Source organism: Mastigoproctus giganteus, chromosome 11 (assembly GCF_048544385.1).
Source record: "Mastigoproctus giganteus isolate SK-2022 chromosome 11, ASM4854438v1, whole genome shotgun sequence".
NCBI lineage: Eukaryota > Metazoa > Arthropoda > Arachnida > Uropygi > Thelyphonidae > Mastigoproctus > Mastigoproctus giganteus.
Window position 1 is genome coordinate 124,123,083 of NC_143585.1, and position 23,032 is coordinate 124,146,114.

The window sequence follows — 23,032 nt, forward strand, 5'->3', positions numbered from 1 at the left end:
GGCCTCCACCGAAGTACAACACTAAGTAAGTAGTAGTAGCATTACAATATAGAATACTTACTCGTTGGGCTTTGTGTACCCTATCACAGTTTGCTGAAGAGATCGATAAAAAATAAACTAGTAATATTTAAATAAATAAAAATCAAATATTAATTAAAAAATAATAATAATAATAAAAAAATAATAAAAATATAAAATAATATTAAGAAAATGAACCTGAATATATAAACTAAAATAGCAAAACTGGTATAGGTACAGACAGAAACGAGTAAATATGAAGCATTACATCGAAAAGGGCTGTCAATCCACTCAAAGCCCCCGATGAAGTAGGGGATTGACGGCCACGTGATGTAATCGCAATACGTTATATCATTTTATATATTTGTACAGTCTTTAAGATGTAGTATTATTATTTAAATTTATATAGAATTTAGGATTTATCTTGCTACAGATAAAAATGTTTTCATTAGCAAAATGCTATGAAAAATCATTATCGTTTAGCGTTATACTTAAAATGTATCGGCCACATGAAATGAAGATAACCTAATCTAGGCTAACTTGATTACAAAATTGTATGAACAATAATACTTATATGTAAAATACCATTAATCGATAACAATCTACAATTAAACGATTATATACTGGCGCGTATAATGTACAATTGGCCTAAAGGCAAAATAACAATGGCATTAACGCTGCACAGAAGAACACACAAATCTTAAAGAATATATAAATCCAAACTTAATAACCACATAATATATATATATATATACACACACACACATACATACATATTTTATACTTACAAACATGCCATATTTAGAGTTACTGAGCGAATAATAGAGTCCAGCAAGTTCAGCAGCATATGCATATTCAGTTAGGGCATCTTTAAACAGTTGTACAAACATATATGCCATGTTGCAATGGTAAGGGTCTATATAAGCAAGGGGACTAAATAAAAAATAGAAAAAATGGCTAATTATACATAAAACATAACAGACTATATTTTAAACTACACTTCCAGAATATATTTTCACCTACCAGTCTTGTATTTTTTCACTTAGCAGTCTTGTATTTTTTCACCTTCCCTTGTTTAAAGATAATTAATTTCAGCCTACACTTATAATTATTTGTTTAAAAAAAAAAAAAAACAATTTACAAGCAACAGCATTTGGAAATACCAAGGATTTTGTTCCTAAAGGGGCTGCCACAGTAGGTGGTTGTTGTTATTTGGTTTTTAGGAGCATTAGCAACTAAGGCCATATTGCTCCGGGATATGTGGTGGTCATTCTCTGACCTTTCCGCATCCTCCATATTTGGTGGTGACAGGCTCGAACCCCGGTCTAATCAAGAAGCGTGTGCTACACACTGCTGCTCCTTCCCACCTGGCTACGGAGGCGCCTTGCCACAGTAGGGCCACAGCTAACTTCTAACATTCCCAAATGGCATCTGAAGCTACAGCCACAACTAGTTGAGATCTAGCACTCTATGAATAAATCAAATATTTTGTTCCTTTATTCCCAGTTGGCAGAGGAGAATTCACTCTCTTTGAACCTTGATATCAGTTGTTCCCTGTGCCCAGGTACCAAGCAGCTGTTTCATTTCCATTTATAACTATATAACAGGCTGGACTAGGGCACTACATATAAAAACTACTTTTTTCCATAAGGGAAATCAGGCTGGACTGCACTGCATTATGGAGAATGCCCAAAATTTCTCAGGCAATTTTGTGGATGAATCTGTGATGATATCTATAATAACAATAGCTCCTAAGTACTTAATAAAATGGTCTATGTATAAGGCTGAGAGGTTGTTGTCTGATTTATTTGTCTGATTAAGGCCATAATGCACCTATTACAGTCTTAGACTGTCAGAGGTTTGTTATAGTAAACAAGTGGATTCAGATAAGATGGTATTTCTTCATTATTTTTTGTAAGTGATAGGGGCATTAATATCTTGTCAGTCTCTCAGAATATATACTGTACTGTTATACAATATATATTCTGAGAGACTGACAAGATATAATCTGTACTGTTAGTTGATTATGGGGAAAAGATAAGAACAGAAAGTAAACTGTCATTCTCTTAAGTATAATGGGCATTCCACGATAAGGTGTTTTACTATTAGTTGGGTCTGATATAGTGGAGGGTCACCCTGTGTGAATAGGTAGCTATGAGTTAGATGAATTTGTCGAATCCACAATCTGGTGAGTATAGCTTCCTCTTTCCTATTCCTTCTTAGGCTTGATAGCTGCTGCTGCTTCTTAATCTGGAAAATAATTATTTATGTCATCCTGCCATGAATAATGTATTTTCATAGCCATTTTCCTTTATTGATACTTTATATGGGGTGTTTGTAATCAGTGTTGGTTGGTTGGTTTGTATTTATTGGCGCATTAGCAACTAAGACTATAATGTGCCAAAAACAGCTTGTAACCAGTGTAAGATTAAGTGGAAGTCTGGTATGAGACTGGCAATCTTGGCAGCAAAGGCTGTTTACTCATTTCCTGTGGTTACAACATGCCCACTTAAAGTGGCATAGTGATGGGTGGGATATTTGACCTTGGGTGCCAGTCTATGTGGGCCCCCCAAGAGAGAGTACCAAGTGACACTATTTTTTTAAAATAAAAAATTACAGTATTTTAAATTTTATTTATTGATACATAAAAGAATAAAAACAATTTTATTGTTTTATATGCATCTTTAAAATTACAGTATTCTATAAATACTGTAATTTTAAAAATGCATATAATAACATAAATTGTTCATTAAAATTCTTGGTGGCACAGTGGCAACTAAGTGTTTTATTTGTTAGTTATCTTGCCGTCAAGTTTCCTAAAACCTGAATGAAGACTTTATTCAGAGTTAAGATAACTTGAGTGCACTGGGACTGCAACCCAGTGACTTTAGATAGAGATTAATGTAATGTATGATTCTTTTTTCCGAAACAAACCAGTAAATTTAGATAGAGATTCTATTTTCAGAAGGTTCTTCGTTAGTTCTTCTAGTTTCTATTATTTTCAATACATTTGAGAGTACTGCAATAATGGGTTTTTAAGAGTATCTCAACAGGGGTCTGAGAGCATTTTAATGATATTATTCCCCCTCCCCAATCTTGTTTCTGTAGGTTCCCTAGTCGGTATTATCAGATTCAAGAGTATTTAAAGGAATAGAGATATTTCTCTAAGTATACAGTAAGTCCCTGACAAACGAAAGAGATACGTTACAGGACTTCTTACGTAAGTCAAGTTTTACATAACTCGGGAATGACTAATAAAATATTGCTATTATATCCCTGATATGCTAAAATCACAAAAACCACACATCCCCCAGAAGAATAAAGAAACAGTTATATATTTTTCAATTAATTTGTTTTATATATTTTTTTATTCAGTAGACCCTCAATTTTCCAGGATAGATGGTTTAAAAAAAAAGAAAAAAGCAAAAGAAAAAGAAAAAAAAAGTCGGATAACTTACTGTATTTTAATCCAAAAATACAGTAAGTTCCCGACATACATAAGAGATATGTTCCAAGACTTCTTACGTAAGGGAATGACTAATAAAATATTGCTACCACATCCCTGATATGCCAAAATTAAAAAAAAAAACATAATATCCTAAGAAGAATGAAGAAAAATAGGTATATATTTTTCAATTAATTAGTTATATATTTTTTATATTTCTATTATTTTATACCCTGTATATATATATATATATATATATATATATATACAGGGTGTCTCAAAAATATTAGTACAAACGTTTAGGGGAGGTAGGTAACATCTAAAGGAATGTGAATCGGATAGGAACCCATAACCAGAAACGTCACAGGAAAGTAGTAGCAGAGGCACAAGAAGCAGAAATGACACAAGTATGAGATGGATGCATTTCATGATGTTACAACAGATGCTCGAAGGTGCCATGAGATGCGATGCATGCGTGACACCGACGGAGCATGGATTCGCGGACATGGTCGAACATACCTGGAGTTTCTTTGATAGTAGCAGCAGCGCAGACGAGTCTCGCCACGAGATCCATTTCCATCTCCACAGGCGATTCATATACGATAGATTTGAGGGCCCCCCACAGAAAGAAATCAAGGCTCAATAAATCAGGCAAGCGTGGGGGCCAGGCAACGGGTCCACCACGGCCAATCCATCGACGCCCAAAATGCCTGTTCAAATGGTCACAAACACACCTTCCATAATGGGCAGGCATCCCATCATGTTGAAACCAAATGTTGCGTCTCACATTTGCTGGAACATCGTCAAGTAACCCTGATAAAACTTGTTCAAGAAAGATCCGATATTTAGCGGAGTTCATGCGGGATGGTAACAGGTATGGGCTGACTAAGCAGTCACCGACCATACCTGCCCACACATTAAAGCGATGTTGTGTCGCATTGGGGGGCACACCGTGTGGGCCCTCTGCTAATTCATACACTAGGTGCATATCTGCCAGCTCACAGTTCGTATATCGATGCATGCTCTTTGTGCGGTGACTACTACTTGAATGAATAAACCAGAAATTTTCCCTCCCGCGAACTGATGAACAGTGCTGTATACCGACTTACGGTGACGTTTCCGGTTATGGGTTCCTATGCGATTCACATTCCTTTAGATGTTACCTACCTCCCCTAAACGTTTGTACCAATATTTTTGAGATACCCTGTATATAGAAAAACAGTTATACATTTTTAATTAGTTCAATAAAAAACTTTATCTGGGGACAATGATGAAGTAGCCGGAGTGGCACATAAGAAAAGAAAACATAAAAGGAAGAAAAAATGCATGTTATTGTACTGTAAAAACTGATATGTATTTCATTACTTTAGCTATTATAGTTGACTTCATTGGTGCCAATCGCTTCACTGCTTCTCGTATTCTGTCTTTTTCCTTTATTATTGTGTTCACTGGTGATGCTGACAAATCTAAATTCTGCACAATATTTGTTAATGTTTGCCCATCTTCATACATCCTTATTATTTTTATTTTCTGATTCAACCCGATCGCTTTCCTTTTCTTGGTAGATTTTCTAGTACCGCTGTCACTTATTCTTTTAGTTGGCACCATGATAACAGTCAAAATTAAATTTTCTCAAAAGAACTTCACAGGGTTAAGGTGAAAACTCACTATTATCACTGCACACAAGCTCACATATTACTAAAGCACATTTCTGGAGGTCACTGCCACAAAACAATAAAAACAATTTGCACTTGCCGGGTTATTGGACTTTTCATTATAAACGGGTAGTAAACTTGATCTTATTAACTCGATGCGATAATACCGATAGCTGGAATTCTGTGGGTTTTTATGTTATTATAGTGAAATGTGTGTCCCCTTCACTGAAATTTTCAGTCATATAAAAAAATATATAAATAACGTAAGTCCGAAGCTACGTAAGTCAGTGACTTACTGAATCGAAAAATGTTGCGACCTACATAAAAAGTATAGATATATAAAAAAACAAAAAAATTTACCACGCACTAATGTAGTAGTAGTAGTAGTAGTGGCACATGATGCAAGAAAGCAAGTGTAGGAGCTTATGCAGCATCAGCCAAAAAAAAAAAAAAAAAAAATCACACCATTCCCTCCAAATGCCTGTCCAGTTCCTCCTTAAATTTATTTAACCTATCAACTTCTACAACGACAGATGGAAGTTTGTTCCAGCAATTAACCACCCGCTGGCTAAAGGCAAATTTCCGCACATCTATTCTACATCTGTCCTTTCTTAATTTGAACTTATGTCCCCGTAGGTTCGTAATAAGTTCAAATTAAGAAAGGACACATTGTATGTGTCCAATACAATGCTTCCCTTTATTTTTTACAATGTCACATATGGTTTGGTCACCAACATTATAATGGTTCTTTAGAGATTTAACGGATGCACTGTTTTCAAACTTTTGAATAAATTCAAGTTTTTGTTTAGTTAAAAAACCAACTCTTGCATTTGACCATCATTTTTTGGGATTTCTAAACAAAAAAAAAAAAAAAAAATCTGACATCCTTGACATAAATAAAAAATTTGCCCTTTTGTGGAGTGACGGAACACAACAATCAACACGACACACTAAAACAAACTAAACATTTTGTCTCTTTTTTTTTTTTTTTTTTTTTAGCTGTGGGTGTGAAGACAGCAGGGGTTACAAGATAATAGGTACACTAATCTCCCAATGACGCCTTATAAAGCGGCCTCTTGTCATTATTTATGACTTGCAAAACATCTAAGGTTGAGCCATATGAAATTAGTGATATTGTAATTAGAGATAATTTTTTATTAGAAAAACTTTTGAGCATAAAGGCAAGTAAGGCTCCTGGAGTTGATGGCATAATTATGAGGGCACTTTTGGACTTAGGGGAGATTCCTTTGGATTGGAGGATTGTTCTCTAAATCCAGGAACATTTAGATAGACATGGTTTTGTTAAAGGAAAATCATGTTTAACTAAGTTAGTAGGCTATTTTGAAACAATTACTCATGAGGTGGATTTAGAGAACAATTTCGACATAGTTTATTTGGATTTTAGCCAAGCATTTAACTTGGTTCCTCATGAGAGGTTATTGTATAAGCTTGAATAGGTTGGGATTACTAATAAGATACTAAGATGAATTGCAGGGTGGCTGCAGTGCAGCAGGCAGAGGGTCGTAATTAATGGATATTCTTCAGATTGGTGTAACATCAGGAGTGGGGACCGTCAAGGATCAGTTCTTGGACCACTGTTGTTTCTCATTTTCATAAATGACATTGATGAAAGGATAGAGGTGTGTCAAAATTTGTAGAGTCATTAATGATCAATGCCAAGCAACACTCCCTCGGGATGATTTGAACAGACTTCAGAGAAGTGGCAGCTATGTTTTAATGCTGTTAAATGAAAAGTACAGTCCATTCCGGTTATTTGGGACACATCGGGACTAGTGCATTTTGGCCCGATTAAGCGGCTGCCCCAATTATCCCGAAGTTTCACGTAAATAGTTAAAAATACAATGTAACCCCCCCCCCCTTTTTACAATTGGTTCACTGTACAATCAAATCACTTTACGACGAACTCACCATAGTAAAGTACCGTTCACTATACGATGTGCAGTAAGCGCCGGTCATTGTGATCACGTTTGTGAATTGAATTTTAATTCTATTAAAGAGCGATTCTAATTAGCAAAAACAGGAGGAATATTACCACAGGCTATAAAAGCAAAGATATATTAAGCACAAAATTGTGCAGGCAGATATGAAGTTTTCTGAGCAGTGCAGACGGGCTGCAAGAGTAGCTCATGGTATCTTAATGATATACAGGAATTTTTCTAGCAGGGATAAGGAGGTGATTATTCCCTTGTATAAGGCAATGGTCAGGCCACACCTTGAGTACTGTATACAAGTCTGGAAGCCTCATTTCAAGAATGATGTAGAGCTGCTGGAACAAGTACAGAGAATGGCAACAAGATTAGTGAATGGAACAAAGGGTTGCTCTTACGAAGAAAGGCATAAGTTTTGCAAATTACAGTGTTTGGAGACTAGGCACCGGTGAGGTGATCTGATAGAGGTGTATAAAGCATTGAACGGTTTGAGCATGCTCAATGCCGATGGGATTCTTCCTTTAGCTCAGAAAAATCACCTGAGAGGGCATAAATTCAGATTGAGGAAAGACAGATGTAGGATAGATTTGCAGAAATTTTCCTTTAGCCAGTGGGTAGTTGGTTGGTGGAACAGACTTCCATCCCTTGTTGTGGAAGTTGATAGCCTAAATAAATTTAAGGCTCAGCTGGACAGGTATTTCGAATGAACGGAGGGGTGAAATGGAAGCTCAGCTGTTCGGTGTTGGCATTCGAGGTGAGCGGACGCGCTTAGTCAGGGCTCCTCAGTTAAGTGGTTTACTTTTGGATAGTGCTTTTAAATATTTGATTTATTTAGATATTGTTGGATTATTTTGTTATAGGTTTCTTGTAACAGTTTGATTTTAATAATATTATAGATATAATTTTTTAAAGTTAACTTTCATTGATATTTATTTAATTTTATAATGGTAGTTACGAGATCTGCCTTAAACACGTCACAGGGTATCGTGACTCACATGGAAATAGCCGATGGCGATTTATGGGTGAGTCATGATTTAATCCATTGTGGAACCTGTGGAATGTTTTCCAAGGTCGACCTGGTGACTAATCCTACCTCACCTGGGGATTATTTTCCTTGTGATCGATGTAAGGAGTGCACCGATCTTAAATTACAATTTGCTGCACTGATGGAACAATTTCAGTCCCTGAAAAAACGGGTGCTTGCCCTCGAGAATAACGCATCTGGGAGCTCGTCAGGGACTCAAGACTCCAGCAAGGTACCAAGTGATTCACACCCGATTCGAGCCTCAAAACAGAAAAACCAAGTGCAAACTACTCTCGTTAAAAAGGACTTTGTTTTATTAGGAGACTCCATTGTCAGGGAAACGGGGAATATTTTTGTAATAAGGATAGGTGGAGTAGAACCAGTGTATGTCTGCCCGGGGCAACTATTGATGATGTCACCAACAGATTGTCAGATTTTAAGGAACAATTTCAGTCCCTGAAAAAACGGGTGCTTGCCCTCGAGAATAACGCATCTGGGAGCTCGTCAGGGACTCAAGACTCCAGCAAGGTACCAAGTGATTCACACCCGATTCGAGCCTCAAAACAGAAAAACCAAGTGCAAACTACTCTCGTTAAAAAGGACTTTGTTTTATTAGGAGACTCCATTGTCAGGGAAACGGGGAATATTTTTGTAATAAGGATAGGTGGAGTAGAACCAGTGTATGTCTGCCGGGGGCAACTATTGATGATGTCACCAACAGATTGTCAGATTTTAAGGAACAATTTCAGTCCCTGAAAAAACGGGTGCTTGCCCTCGAGAATAACGCATCTGGGAGCTCGTCAGGGACTCAAGACTCCAGCAAGGTACCAAGTGATTCACACCCGATTCGAGCCTCAAAACAGAAAAACCAAGTGCAAACTACTCTCGTTAAAAAGGACTTTGTTTTATTAGGAGACTCCATTGTCAGGGAAACGGGGAATATTTTTGTAATAAGGATAGGTGGAGTAGAACCAGTGTATGTCTGCCGGGGGCAACTATTGATGATGTCACCAACAGATTGTCAGATTTTAAGGGGGGTAAAGAGAATACAGTAAACCCCCGCTATTCGCGGTATCTGTATTCGCGGTTTCGCGTATTCGCGATCGCCGATTTAATATAAAATGAAACCTAAAAATATGTGAATTTTAAAGCGCCATGAATATTTTCCGCCATAAAAAACATGGGCGTGGCTAAAATTATCTTTCCCGGTCAAAACAGCGCTCAGTGGGTGGGGGAAGAGGGGTGATAAAATCGCGAGCGTGAATGTTTCTCGCTAATCCTTGTTCAATATGTGTTATGCGCTTGTTATGGAAGGTTTCGTCTTTTGCTTTTAATTTATATGCTTATAAATTTATCAATTTATAAATTGATATGTTTACAAAAGTGATAAATCTACCGTTTTGCAGTGTAAAACAGACTTTTTCGAGTGTGTTAACGGAAGAAAGTGACTTTATTGTGGACAAGTTCTTTCTACCCCTACAAAAATATGACTACGAATAACAAGAGAAATGTGAAAATATCAAATAAGGTGATGACATTAGCGAATAAAATTGAGTTATTAGATAAAATTTCTAATGGTGAAAGTGTCTCCTCAGTGGCAAAACATTATAAAATCAATGAGTGAACGGTACGATCAACCAAGAAATCGGAAGAAAAAATCCGCCGTAGTGTCCGTGAAAACGCGCTAATTGCATCAAAAATTTGCTCTGTAACTCGTGATGTTAAATTAGAAAAAATGAAAAAGCTTTAAATCTATGGATAGAAGACCGAACTCAAATGAAATTCAAATGAATTATGTTTAAATTCACTCATCATTCATGAAAACGCAAAACTCCTTTATCAACGCTTTAGCGAAACTGGTGATAGCACTGGCGGGATAGGTTTTTTAGCTAGCAAAGATGGTGGTTTGAAAGATTTGTTTGAAATTTCTAATAAATACTGTATTACATTTAATATTAAATTGTTTCTTATTTTCATTTCGATGCCATATGCTTGCATTTCACTATATACTGTCTATGTACATAGTCATATTATGAAGGTACATATAATACATACATAGACAAAATTTTAGACTAGTTTTTCTTATATATTTCATACTTTGGAACGGAAACCCTTTATTACTATGGGAGCCATAACTCAGTATTCGTGTTTTCGGTATTCGCGGCATTTCTCAGGAACGTAACCCCCGCGAATAGCGGAGGTTTACTGTATTATTATTCACGTGGGGACTAATGATATTAAACGTACACGATCTGACGATTTGTTGGAAAAATACAGGACCATGATGAGGAAATGCCGCAAGCTAGGCCACAATGTCTATGTGTCTGCAATTCTGCCCAGACACGATAGGAGGGATTATATGTTAAGAGCCTTGTGGATTGACTCAAGACTTGAAGGAATCTGCAAGGCTTTAGGGGGGAAAGTTCTTTCAGCATGGCCCACACTTGTAGGTAGAAGGAATTTGTTTTGTAGAGACGGGATACACTTAAACAAAGGTGGTGCAAAAGTTTTTGCCAGTATTATTGAGGATACCTTAAAGGTTCAGGGAAACTGCTAGCTAGGGGGGGATGTGGGTAATACTGACACGCGTTTATCTGATAATATTGGTCAAAGTAACTCTTGCACATACCTTAAGAGTTCTTATCTGCTACCCCAACTGGACGTATTATCTAGATGTTCTGGGGCAGAAACGTTTCACGTGAGCGGGTAGCTAATATCAGGGAAGAGAGCCTAAAAAACTTCAAGGGTTGTGTTAGGATTGTTAAATATACAAGAACTGTAAATCTTAATTATTTATACAGTAACGCTAGAAGTGTCGTCAATAAAATGAGCGAATTCAAACTGCTGGTTAAAACAAGTAACGCGGACATAATATGGCTTACAGAGACGTGGTGCCACCTGGAAATTGGGGATGATGAGTTTAAGTACTGCTTGTATATTGTATTTAGGAAGGATAGGGTAGATAGAAGGGGTGGTGGGGTAATGCTTCTTATCAGAAGCAGCCTGAGTGCGACGATAGCTTTCCCGGATTCAGACATTTCACATGCTAGTATAGAGTCTGAATGGTTGGAAACAAAGGTATAATGTGAGTAGGAGTAATCTACAGACCAGGTGCTTGTGAAGATTATGACAAAAGCCTCTACATGCAAATGAAATGGGCAAGTAAGCGTCAATGTCTTATTATGGGTGATTTCAATTTGCCTCTAATTGATTGGAGTAAATGGGAAGGAAACTCGACATGGGGAACAAAATTTTTAAATCAACTAGATGATCAACATGTCAGGGAAAGTACTAGAGAAAAGAATATCCTAGACCTCATCATCACCCATGAATCAGATGACATAACAGTGCTGACAGTAGAGGAACCAGTAGCAGGAAGTGATCACGGAGTTCTACGGTGGCTGATGATGAGAGAGAGGTAGCAGTAGTAAAAGGCAAAGGAATGGGTTTTAATTTCAGAAAAGGAAATTACGATGCCTTAAGGCACTACATGTTCTCTATTAACTGGGTAGATATCGCACAGAGAATGAATACATTTGAACTGTGGTATGCTTTTAAAACATTAATCACAGATGCCTTGAATGCGTATTTACCATTAAAAAGTACTCCATGAGGATCAAAAAGAAAGGAATAAAATTTCAAACAAAAAAAATAAAAAATAGGTAAAATAATGCCAGTAAAACCTTATTAAAGAAAAAAGAAGAATAAAAGTTTGAAATCAAAAAGACCAATACATTACAAAAATTAAACAAAGTAACTGTAGATTACGGGATAAAGTCAGGTTAAAGCCAACTTACTGTGTGCTTGGACCAGAATTAGTGAAACAGCTGCGTGTGGTGTTTACAGAGCAATGTTGGATACCCATGGATGAAAGCCGATAGATTTGTCCGAAATGCTTATATCAGTTGAAGTAACCATGTGTGAGGGGGAAAAAGTGGAGTCGTCAAAGTGAATCATCCAGTGTTACGGGAAAGTATGTAAATAAACAACTGAGGCAAAGTGCCAGCAAAGGGAGACTATGACTGACAAAGTAGCATAGAAAAGACACTAAACTTTGTATCAGAATAAAAAAGAAACGATAGCAGAGGAATAGCATCTCGATATTGCTTTCAGCCAGCCTAATTGCGCACGAGAAATAAAATGTAGTAATTAAGGACTGTAGAAAGAAATCTGAAGAAGAGTAATATAGTTGTGCTTGGGTTGTCTGGGATTGATAAACCTGTACCCTAGTTTGTCCCTGGACAGATATCTGGAAAAATGCCTCATATGGTTTAAGTCAGTATTGCTATTGTTATTGAGTAAATGTAAATGTAAAAAAAAAGGAGGACATAACAAAACCCAATACCCCCATGCATCGCCAATCCATGGGCACAAGCTTTCTACACCGTGAGACACGACAAAGGCTAGGGGGTATATAACTATACATGATGTACAGCCTTGAAATTAATATGTAATAAAACAGTAAATATGTGTTTATATCAAAAGTTTATAAGTTTTTTGAATTTTATAATATTTACTCCTTTTTTGAAATGATGGTAGAGAAATGCTATAAAAGTACTGCATAGCAATTTATCATGGAGTTGTTTAATGTTGTCAGCAAAGAGACTGTCACTATTGCATATTGTCGCAATTCTGATGCATTGGGAGAGTATTATATTAGCATGTACTTTTTTAGAAATGTTAGAGTACCAGTGGGTAAAATTGATTATATTAAAGTTAAAAGCATCTCTTTTATTGTACAGTATATGTTGATTGTGATATAAGGGCTATTAATATCCAAGTCTAAGTAATTGGCTGAAAAATCATTACTATTTGTTTTCTCCAGAGTAAGTTCTGAAAGGTAAATACCAGCAAAGTCCTGTATAAATGTAGAGTAGCTGAATACCAATAAGTCATCAATATATCTGTAAAGTTTTATATCTGACGGTAGAGAGGTCTCAGACCAGTATAGATATAGGTTAGCTAAGATACAGCTAGCGGGGCTACCCATGGGGTTACCTTTGGTTTGCAAGTATACAGATTTGCCATCAAAAATGTAGTTATTGGAGACACAGAGATTAATGAGATTGCTCCAAAAAACTGAATTACAATGAATAATATGTTTGTATTTATTATAAATTTCATACATGACTGATTTTAAGTTGGTTAGATCTATGCTGCTGAATAGACTATTGAAGTCAAAAGTTTGCACATGAGAAATGTTGCCAGTATTCAGAGCATTAATAACTGGAATTAGGAAGGATGTCCATTATAGTTTAAGTAACCTTTCTAAAGTTCTGCCAGGTTTATGGGAATAACTGTAATGTCACAATTCTGATGCATTGGGAGAGTATTATATTAGCATGTACTTTTTTAGAAATGTCAGAGTGGGTAAAACTGACTACATTAAAGTTAAAAGCATCTCTTTTATTGTATATGTTGATTGTGGCATGATTAAAAATATTAATATCCAAGTCTAAGTAATTGGCTGAAAAATCATTATTATTTGTTTTCTCCAGAGTAAGTTTTGAAGGGTAAATACCAGCAAAGTCTCCCTTTGCTGGAAATTTGCCTCATTTGTTTATTTACATGCTTCCCCATAACATGGGACGGTTCACTTTGATGACTCCACTTCTTCCCCCTCACACGGTTAATTCAACTGATATAAACATTCTGGACAGATCTATCGGCTTTCATCCTTGGATCTCCAACGTTGCTCTGTAAACACCACACGCAGCTATTTCACCGATTCTGGTCCAAACACACAGTAAGTTGGCTTTAACCTGACTTTATCCCATAATCTACAGTTACTTTGTTTAATTTTTGTAATGTATTAGTCTTTATGATTTCAAACTTTTATTCTTCTTTTTTCTTTAATAAAGTTTTATTAGCATTATTTTATCTAAATTTTTTTTTTTTTTTTTTTTTGAAATTTTATTCCTTTCTTTTTGGTCTCCGTCAGGTCGGCTATGATTTATACATTTCACACATATACATCATAACAGAAACAGAGACCCTGCTTATTGTGGTGGCTCCTACAGTTCTGGCTACCAACCCTTTGAAGAAGTAGATAAAGCCTTAGGACCCACTACTTTAGGTAACATTGTTATCTTTGTTATTATTTTTATGTTAATCAATTAATTTCAAATTATCTCCTTCACCTTACAGGCATTCTCAATTTTTCCATGGTAATTACAATTGATAGGTCAACATCCCTTCCATATACACTGAATATAAACATTTTTCTATATTTCATTATGGTTGCCGGTTTTCTCTACTGTAACTAGTAATACTCTGGATCCATAACACAGTTTAATAATTTTGATTTAATTATTACTTTGCTTGCTTACTTTGTCATTCAGTAACTTGATTATTTTTATCAATATTTTATATATATACAGGAACTCCCTGACTTATGTAAGGGTTACATTCCGCAGAACGCTACGTAAGTCGGAATTTCCCCCATGCTTGTGCAGCACTCGCAACTGTGCTGGCTGCATTGATTGAATCAAAAAAGAAATATTCGATGAACATGTAAATAGAATTATGTATCGTATTAATTCAAATTTTTACTCATGCGCAGGAAAAATTACAAAGCGTGCAATTTAAAAAAATTTCAAAACTATAAAATTACAAAAAAAGAGAAGAGACAAGCATAATGTCAAAGTTTTACCTCTTGAGCATTTTTGCTAGAATCGACGTCTTCAGCTGATAAGTATGCCGCTGCAGAAATTGAGGGTTGTGGAGATTTAGAAGGAGTCGGCCGCTCAACCTTACAAAAGAATATATTAATGAATGACTGGACGGTGACTTTTTTCTTGTCATCGTAGCTTTCTTTGTAGCAAGCAAGCATATCATTCACCCTTCAGTTAACTTTTAAGAATCATTTGCTGTCAGAATCCATCTTCTCAAACCTCGCCATTGCCGATGCAATTGCACGAAATACCTTGCTATCTTTCTGGTGATGAAGAGTCCCGGATCCTCATTTGGTTCATCTTGGGCTTCATCAACATTTTCTTCTTTCACTATCGCTGCCAGCAAGTCAATAAGTTCTTCATTAGATATTTCCTTCTCTTCTTCCTCTATTAACCCCTCCATGTGTTTGGCATCAACCTCCAACTGATGTAGCTCTGCAGCCTTTACAATCTTATCTGTAACCTCTTCATATGATTCATCTTTTTCAAATCCTTCGAAGCCTTTTACGTGCCATGGGCACATTTGCTTCCATGGACCATTTAAACAACTTTTAGTAATTTCCGCTCAGGCCTTATTAATGTTTAAGATGGCATGGTAAATATTGTAAGATTTCCAAAAGTCTATTAACGTAAAATTTTTCTCATCGCCTGCGGCGGACAATGCCTGACCAAATGTTGTGCATAAATAGTATGCTTTTACATTCGAAATAACACCCTGATCCATAGGTTGGATGAGTGAAGTCTTGTTTGGGAGTAGAAATATGACTCTCACGTTCGAATTGAAATCATCTAGATGCATAGGATGTCCAGGAGCATTATCTAATAGAAGCAAAATCTTGAAAGGAAGTCATAGTCTATACAATATTATTCAACCTCGGGAATGAAGAAGCATTTAAATCAATCCTCAAAGAGGTTTTGGTTTGGCTTGGTTTGGATTTTTTTGGCGCATTAGCAACTAAGGCTATAATGCGCCAAGACTAGGTAATATTTAAAAAATTTAAACTCTCGGTGACCTAATTAGTAAGGCCACCATGTCCAGATATATAATAACAAAGATATAAAAAATAAATCAATAAAGACGTAACAATAGCATAAATTAAATACAAATAAAAACTTTTATTGATTTAAAATAGCTAAAAACAGCAGACACGTTGTCATTGTCGGATAAAATCTGACTGAGTGTATACGGCTCAGTCAGATGGTTAAAAGCGGTAAAACGGATATACCTCAAAGAGAGATATTGTTATCCATGCTCTCTGGTTCGATCGGAAATGCATGGGTAAAGTGTTTTTATTGATGCCCTTAAATGCACAGGGATTCCAGAAGTAGTGATTTTAATCTGTAATATCCCACTGTATTAGCCCCAAGAAAGAGTGTGGCCCTATCTTTTGATGCCTTGAAACCTGGCATTGTGTTTTCTTGTTTGGCAATGTATGTTCGATCCGGCATTTTTTTCCAATACAGGGCAGTCTCGTCAACGTTAAAAATTTGCTGCGTTGAATATCAGCCTTCATTAATAATTTTTTCCAGCACATCACAAAATTTCTCTGCAGCTGCAGAATTGGCACTTGCGATTTCACTGTATACTTTAACGTTGTGGAAACCAGTGTGATACTTTAACCTATTAAACCACCCGTTGCTTGCCACGAACTTGGTTTGGGGTTTGCCGTACTTATCCTTAATATCTTCATAAATACTTCTTGCTTTTGCTAGAACGATCATTAGACTCAGGGGCACTCCTGATCCATATTATTAATAGCTTTTCCATCTTCGATATAGCACCTGAATGCTGTTTTGTGATCACTGTTGATTGTAAGTGCATTGGTCCTTTGACCTGTTCTTTTACACACACACACTGTCCTTTAAAATAGTATTCACTGTTAAAGCAACGAGACTTAATTCCCTTGCAATAGATGACAAACTTTGTCCTGCTTCATACTTCTTAATCATTTTCATCTTCATTTCTAAATCAATTTTGTTTCGTTTCCTGGCACTACCACCACTTGCTCTTTTAGCTGGTTGCTTTCCCTTCATCATTGTAATAAGTAAATAGGAATGAAGAGAAGTTTCTGATAATTTGTTTTTTTATGATTGAAGATTTCAGTGAAGGGGAACGCATTTAACGATAACAGCGTAAAAAACCACACAATTGCAGTTATCGGTATTATCGCAAATGCAATAAGATCGAGTTTACTACCTGTTTATAACAGATTGCGCTAACAGAAAAGCCAAATAAACCAGAAAATGCAAATTGTTTTTATTATTTTATGGTCGTGACCTCCGGAAACATGCTTTAGAAAAATATCATAAAGGCGTTCAAAATTGATTCTTATAACAGAACATATGATAACGATGAAAGGGTAGCGCTATTTCGATTATAAATATGACCTTTTAGAGAGATAAATAGCTTAGTAACATAGCGAAAATTTCAACTTTCAAGGACTTGGAACGAATTAAAAAAAAAAAAAAAAAAAAAAACACACACACACCTGTGTTATTAACATTACAATATTTTCACGAGACTTCCATTTATTCCTACAGGATGCAAAATACGTTTCCATGATTTTTTTAAGTTTGCAGCGGCCAGCAAAAGCTTACGTAAAGTTCCTGTATATACACACAGAGAGTAAAATCTCGTTAATACAAACTTAGTTTATATGAAGCACCTACCATTCCACTGCAAAATGATATGCTTTTCTTTGTGAATATATTCATTTATTACGAAATTCGGTTAATATATATTACAAAGTTCGTGTTTAACCTGTGAGAAATAAATATTGTTATTTTGTATGTTTAATACAAATCTTGGCACAATTGTCTGATTAACCCCAGGGGCTCACATCTGGTGAGTATGGGCTTGGCACACCCAGGGTCCCAAGCTGGATATCATCATTCTTCTCTTTCTTGATGATTCCCTTCTACTTCTCTCTCTCTTTCTCAGAGTAACTCAAATTTTTTTTTGGCTGGTGTAGCATAAGCCTCAGGCTTCCCTGCACTATATGGCTAATAATAATAATAACAATAATAATACTGCCCATATTATTGCTTCTGCCCACCCATTCCTTGCTTCCTGAAGGATGGCACTGACTTGTTATAAATTACTTTTGTGTAAAGAAATCTAGTTTATGGTAGCTACAACATAAGCGCACTCTGAAAAAAATTGCTGTGAAGTATGAGCTGTTAAATTAACAAAAGAATAAACACAGTTTTTCTGTTTTTTACATACACTCTCTCGCTCTACACGTGATTAAGGTCAGTTGCAATTGTTAAACCAGTTCAAAGAGTCTTTTGTTACAGTATAATCTATTTTTTTTTTGCGATTTTATTTGAGCTGATATCTTTTTTTGGAACTTGTGTCTTTAAATTAATTTAAAATTTGTTTATATTAAATCTCACCTAGCAGTGTCATGGCAACAAAATGTAAACGAATGGAATTAAACCTGGAAATTAAACTGAATATTATACAAGAGGCTGATAGGATGGAACAAAGCAAAATGGACATTGCAAAGGAATACAACATCCCTTTACCTACTTTATCTACAATACTGAAAAACCAAAAAAAAAAAAAAAAAACTTGAAGAAGTGCATGACACGAGGAGCTTGAAACAAAACTTTTTGAGTGGTACGAACAAATGTGTGCATCTAATTATGATTTTGCAAGAAAAGACAAATTATCTAGCTCAGCAACATAGCTCAGCAATAAACTAATCACAAACAACCTTCATATGTATGCTGTAATAGCATCACACACACACATGTGGCCGATATGGCTTCTCAAGAAATAAAGTAACCTACTGGGCCACGTCAGCCACATATATGTGACATAAAAACACTCTTTTCTTTTGATAATTTAAGCAAAAAAACGACAGCACTGACATTACAATGTTTATTTTAGAATTACTAATCAAATTATTTGCTAAATATTTTTTGGTCCCTGGGGAATTTTTGTCTTAAATTAGCTTGGCAGTCAACGTGTTAAAGGTATGATGAGATGGTCAACTGTTGAGTAAACTGCATGTGCTAAAATAACCACTGGTAATCTGGCAAACTCACTAATCCAGCACTCCACAGGACCCAACGCTGCTGGATTAGGGACGGTCGACCTGTACTACACAGCTGGTACATTCCTCTGGGGTTACTTCTACCCATATGCAGTACTTAGCATTTGTCAATGTTAAACTTCAGTTGCCGCTTCTCAGCCCATCTGCCCAAATTTACTAGATCCTATTGCAGTAGCACACTGCCATTACTGTCATTTGTAAATACAAATAAGAGAAGTATGTTGCAAGACAAGCAGTAAGATGGTGTGGGCAAGGCAAGCAGTCCACTGCCACTGGGACTAACAATGTGTTGCAACTGAGGTATCAGTATGATGATATCAGGTAATGCAATAATGTTGCAAGTGAACTAGCAGTAATGGTACAAGGGAGAAGTATGAGTGGAAAGCATATGCAAACTTTCCCATAAAAGAATTAAGAAATGCTTGTTCACTGGATGCTTGGCACTTGGGTCTTTCAAGTGGCCAGGAGATTTTAGAATTGGTAAGGAGAAGATCAAGAGCTTGATCTCTTGAAGGAGAGTTAACAATCTGAAAGAAAAAAAAAAAAAAAGTAGAGAGCTGACTTGGTTATCAATCTGTTTCCGAAGATCAATGCATAGGGGAAGAAGATTGAAATCACTGAAACCATAAATTAGAGTATGTAAAATTTTAAATTACAGAAAAAAATTAACCAGATTACAAATTCATCATGCAATTCAAAGTCAGACTGAGGAGAAAAGTAAACATTAATTATATTAAAGCTAAACACAGAGCAATTTATTTCAATAAATAGAGCTTCACAAAAGGCAGAGGTAGAGCACACTTTTTTTTAATAGCATTGATACAAGGTGCAGCTAAAAGGAAATGAGAAATATTTTTTAAATCATTTATTTTAAATACAACAATTTCAATGTTTATCCCCTTCAAAGTACTCTCCAGCCAGGCCTATGCAGCATTCCATTTGCAATTTCCAGGATCTAACACAGCACCCGAAGTGCTCAGAAGATACAGCCTTCAATTGCTGTGTTGTGTTCTTCTCAATGTCTGATAAGTCCTCAAAATCACCTTCCTTTGAGATGGATTTTAATTTTCAAGAAAAGAAAAAAAGTTACATGGCACCAGATCTAGCAAATAATGCAGGTGATCTTGTTTTTTGTCAAAAATTCTCTCACTGTGAAAGAGGAATGACATGGCACATTGTCATGATGCAAAAACCATTTGTCCAGCCATCAATTGGGCTGCCTTTCAAATCTTTTTTTCATGAAGTCATTCTAAAATCTCAGTGTACTGTGTGATTAATTCATGGGCCAAATTCATCTTGAACAACCCCTTTTCATGTTGAACAACACCTGTCATTTTCTTTGATGATTGAACACAATCATCAAAGAAAATGACAAGCATGGACTTGATCTTCGATCAAGACATTCTTACTTTCTTTAAATGGGGATAAGAGAAGAGGCTTTGACACTTGGTTTGTGGATCATACTGAAAGACCCAGAATTCATCTCTGTTATCACTGAATCCAAACAAAAGTTGGGAGTTTCACAAATTTTTGTTTTGCAAATTTGCATTGCAAACTTCCACAGGTTTCTGTTTCTGATCGTCTGTCAGAATGTGCAGAAACATTTGCACACATACACCTTTCTTGTGCCCAACCACTCTGTCAGAATTATTCTTATTGTTTCTTTGTCAATGTGTAACTGTACTGCGATTAGTCAAAAGCTCACCTGACAGTCTTGGTGCATAATATCTTTTTTAACATTCTCAATTGTTGAAGTCGGCAATATTTCAGTCTTCTTGACATCGTGAACATCTTCCTGTTCCTCCTTGAACTGTTTGTACCCTTTGTACACACATAGCTGATTCATGGTTTCACCACCATACACTTTCCCATAACATCTCCAACATTTCTGCACCATTATTACAGAGCTTCACTAAAATTTTAATAACCATTCTTTGCTCTAAATTACAGTCACTCATTTTCACACCGAAGGATTAAAACACTGATTCACCTAAACAGGCATAGTTCAATCAAATGGCACCTCCGTAGCCAGGTGGGCAGGAGCAGCAGTGCGTAGCACACGCTTCTTGATTAGACCGGGGTTCGAGCCCGTGACCACCAAATATGGAGGATGCGGAAAGGTCAGGGAATGACCACCACATCCCAGGAGCAATATGGCCTTAGTTGCTAATGCTCCTAAAAAAAAAAAAACAAATAACAAAATAACAAACAAATAATTCAATCAAAACTTACCGATTGCAATGAAACAAACACTGATCTGTACAGGAAAAAAAACAAGCTATAGCACAATATGAATATTGTCGATATGCACAGTAGTAAGGCAATGGTAAGCAAAGATTCTCATTCGTTTTAGCTGCACCTTGTATATGGTATCCCCACAGCACAAAGGAATGGCCATGCATGTGTATGACCACCAGGCAACACTAAGTGGCAGCTGATTCTTTTCACTCAACACAACACAACCACTCCCAACTCAAAGCCTCAATTTGTTATGTTATCTCTGTTTTCTCTGACTCCATCCCAAATTTCATAGTATGACCTACAAGCTTTATAATAAGCTAAGGACATATTATTAGTATTAGTAGTGAGAAATGATGCAAGGAAGCAGGCCTATACAGCATCAGCCAAAAAATAAATAAATAAATCGCAAAAACCATTGATTAAATAACCCCCCCCTACCAAAAAATTTGGCAAATTTCTCCTTAAATTTATTCAAACTATCCACATCCATAACACCTAAAATAAGTTTGTTCCAGCAATCTCAAATCAACCATTCTCTGGCTGAATGCATGTCTATCCCACAACCATCATCTTCAGTTTAAATTTATTTACACTAAGATAGGATGCCACTGCCATTTAACTTACTCAATCCATTTAATTCCTTAACCACTCCAATCAGGTCTCAAAGGTGCCAAAAGAAATATGGATAATGTACATGGCAGGAAGTTGTGAAAAAAGATTGAGTTACAGAGAAAATGGCCTTATCAAGAAGACTCATTCCAGACAGATTAAAAAAAAATTGTCTTCAGATAAACATGATCATATTAAATTGATCATATTTAAATTGTGTAAATTCAAGTCAATTTATAATTCTTCCTATTGCATATATAGTTGTATTACAGGATTCAACCTTTTATACACAAAAAAAAAAAATAAGATTCTAGCCCCCACCCACACACACACTCCAATTCAAAACCACTGAGATGAAATTCATGTGACACCGAGGAATGTTAATAAAATGTTTAGACATCATCTAAATATATTTGCATGAAAAAAAAAAAAAAAAAAAACAAACACACAAATATCTCATTCTTAGCTTATTTCTATTTCATGTACTCTGTATGGTATGAGGATACAACTATCCTGATGTTGGATAGTTGTATAATGCACCAGAGTTTTAGTTTTTCATACAGATGAAAAACCTATGGCTCTGGCACATCATACACTTGTTCAAAACACAGTCAGTTGAAAACACCCTTTAGACATTTCTGCTGCCATCCATAGAATAAATCATTCTGACCTGAGGCTGTAAATCAAACCGGATCTTTCCTGACAGGAAGAAAGTGATCCAAATGGTGTGTCATTTTGAAATTATTGCCCCCCAACACACACACCCCACCAAAAACAGTTTGGGGTGCAAAAAACTTATATTTATCAATGAAAGACAAGAAAAATTATTGACAACGAAATTCAATGAGAGACAAGTAAAATTATTTCATACAGCAAAATTTTGTATATAATTTCTTACCTCCCAAATTCGAAGTTTAAAACTGCTTTAGGAAGGAGAAATTCACCATCTTGCTTGAACCAAATTCTTGACATTTTTGTGTTCTATAATTTAAAATGAATTTAAAGTGACATATATATTCAAAGAGAAAATTATGAAGATGTCAAAATAATCATTGCAAATAAAAGTCATTGCATTATCTACCAACATCCAATTGATGTTGGTGGACAATGCAACGTTGAGTCTGTTTGATGTGACATAAGCATTGGAAAAGGAAAAATGAGAGTAGGTGTGTGTTATAGGCCTAATGAATCTGATGAGTATAATGAGCAATTTTGCAGAGAAATAGAGTGGGCCAGTAAATTAAAGTGTCTTATAATGGGGGATTTTAATTTCCCGGATATTGATTGGAATTTCTGGGATAGTCACTCACCCCCTTTAACGCTTTTGTGGATTTATTGGATGATTGTTTTCTACAG

General features: G+C 35.9%; 1 protein-coding gene across 2 annotated transcripts in view; it reads right to left on the minus strand.

The window, feature by feature from the left end:
- The window catches only part of Ide (Insulin degrading metalloproteinase), a 692,915-nt gene that overhangs the window by 261,070 nt on the left and 408,813 nt on the right, over positions 1–23,032 (minus strand). For both annotated transcript variants that reach the window (XM_090384737.1, XM_090384738.1), the window contains exons 17-18: positions 22,575–22,657; positions 807–951 (exon numbers count right to left, since the gene is read on the minus strand). In XM_090384737.1, the coding sequence (XP_090240863.1) occupies positions 807–951; positions 22,575–22,657 (228 nt within the window). The remainder of the gene's footprint in view (positions 1–806; positions 952–22,574; positions 22,658–23,032) is intronic.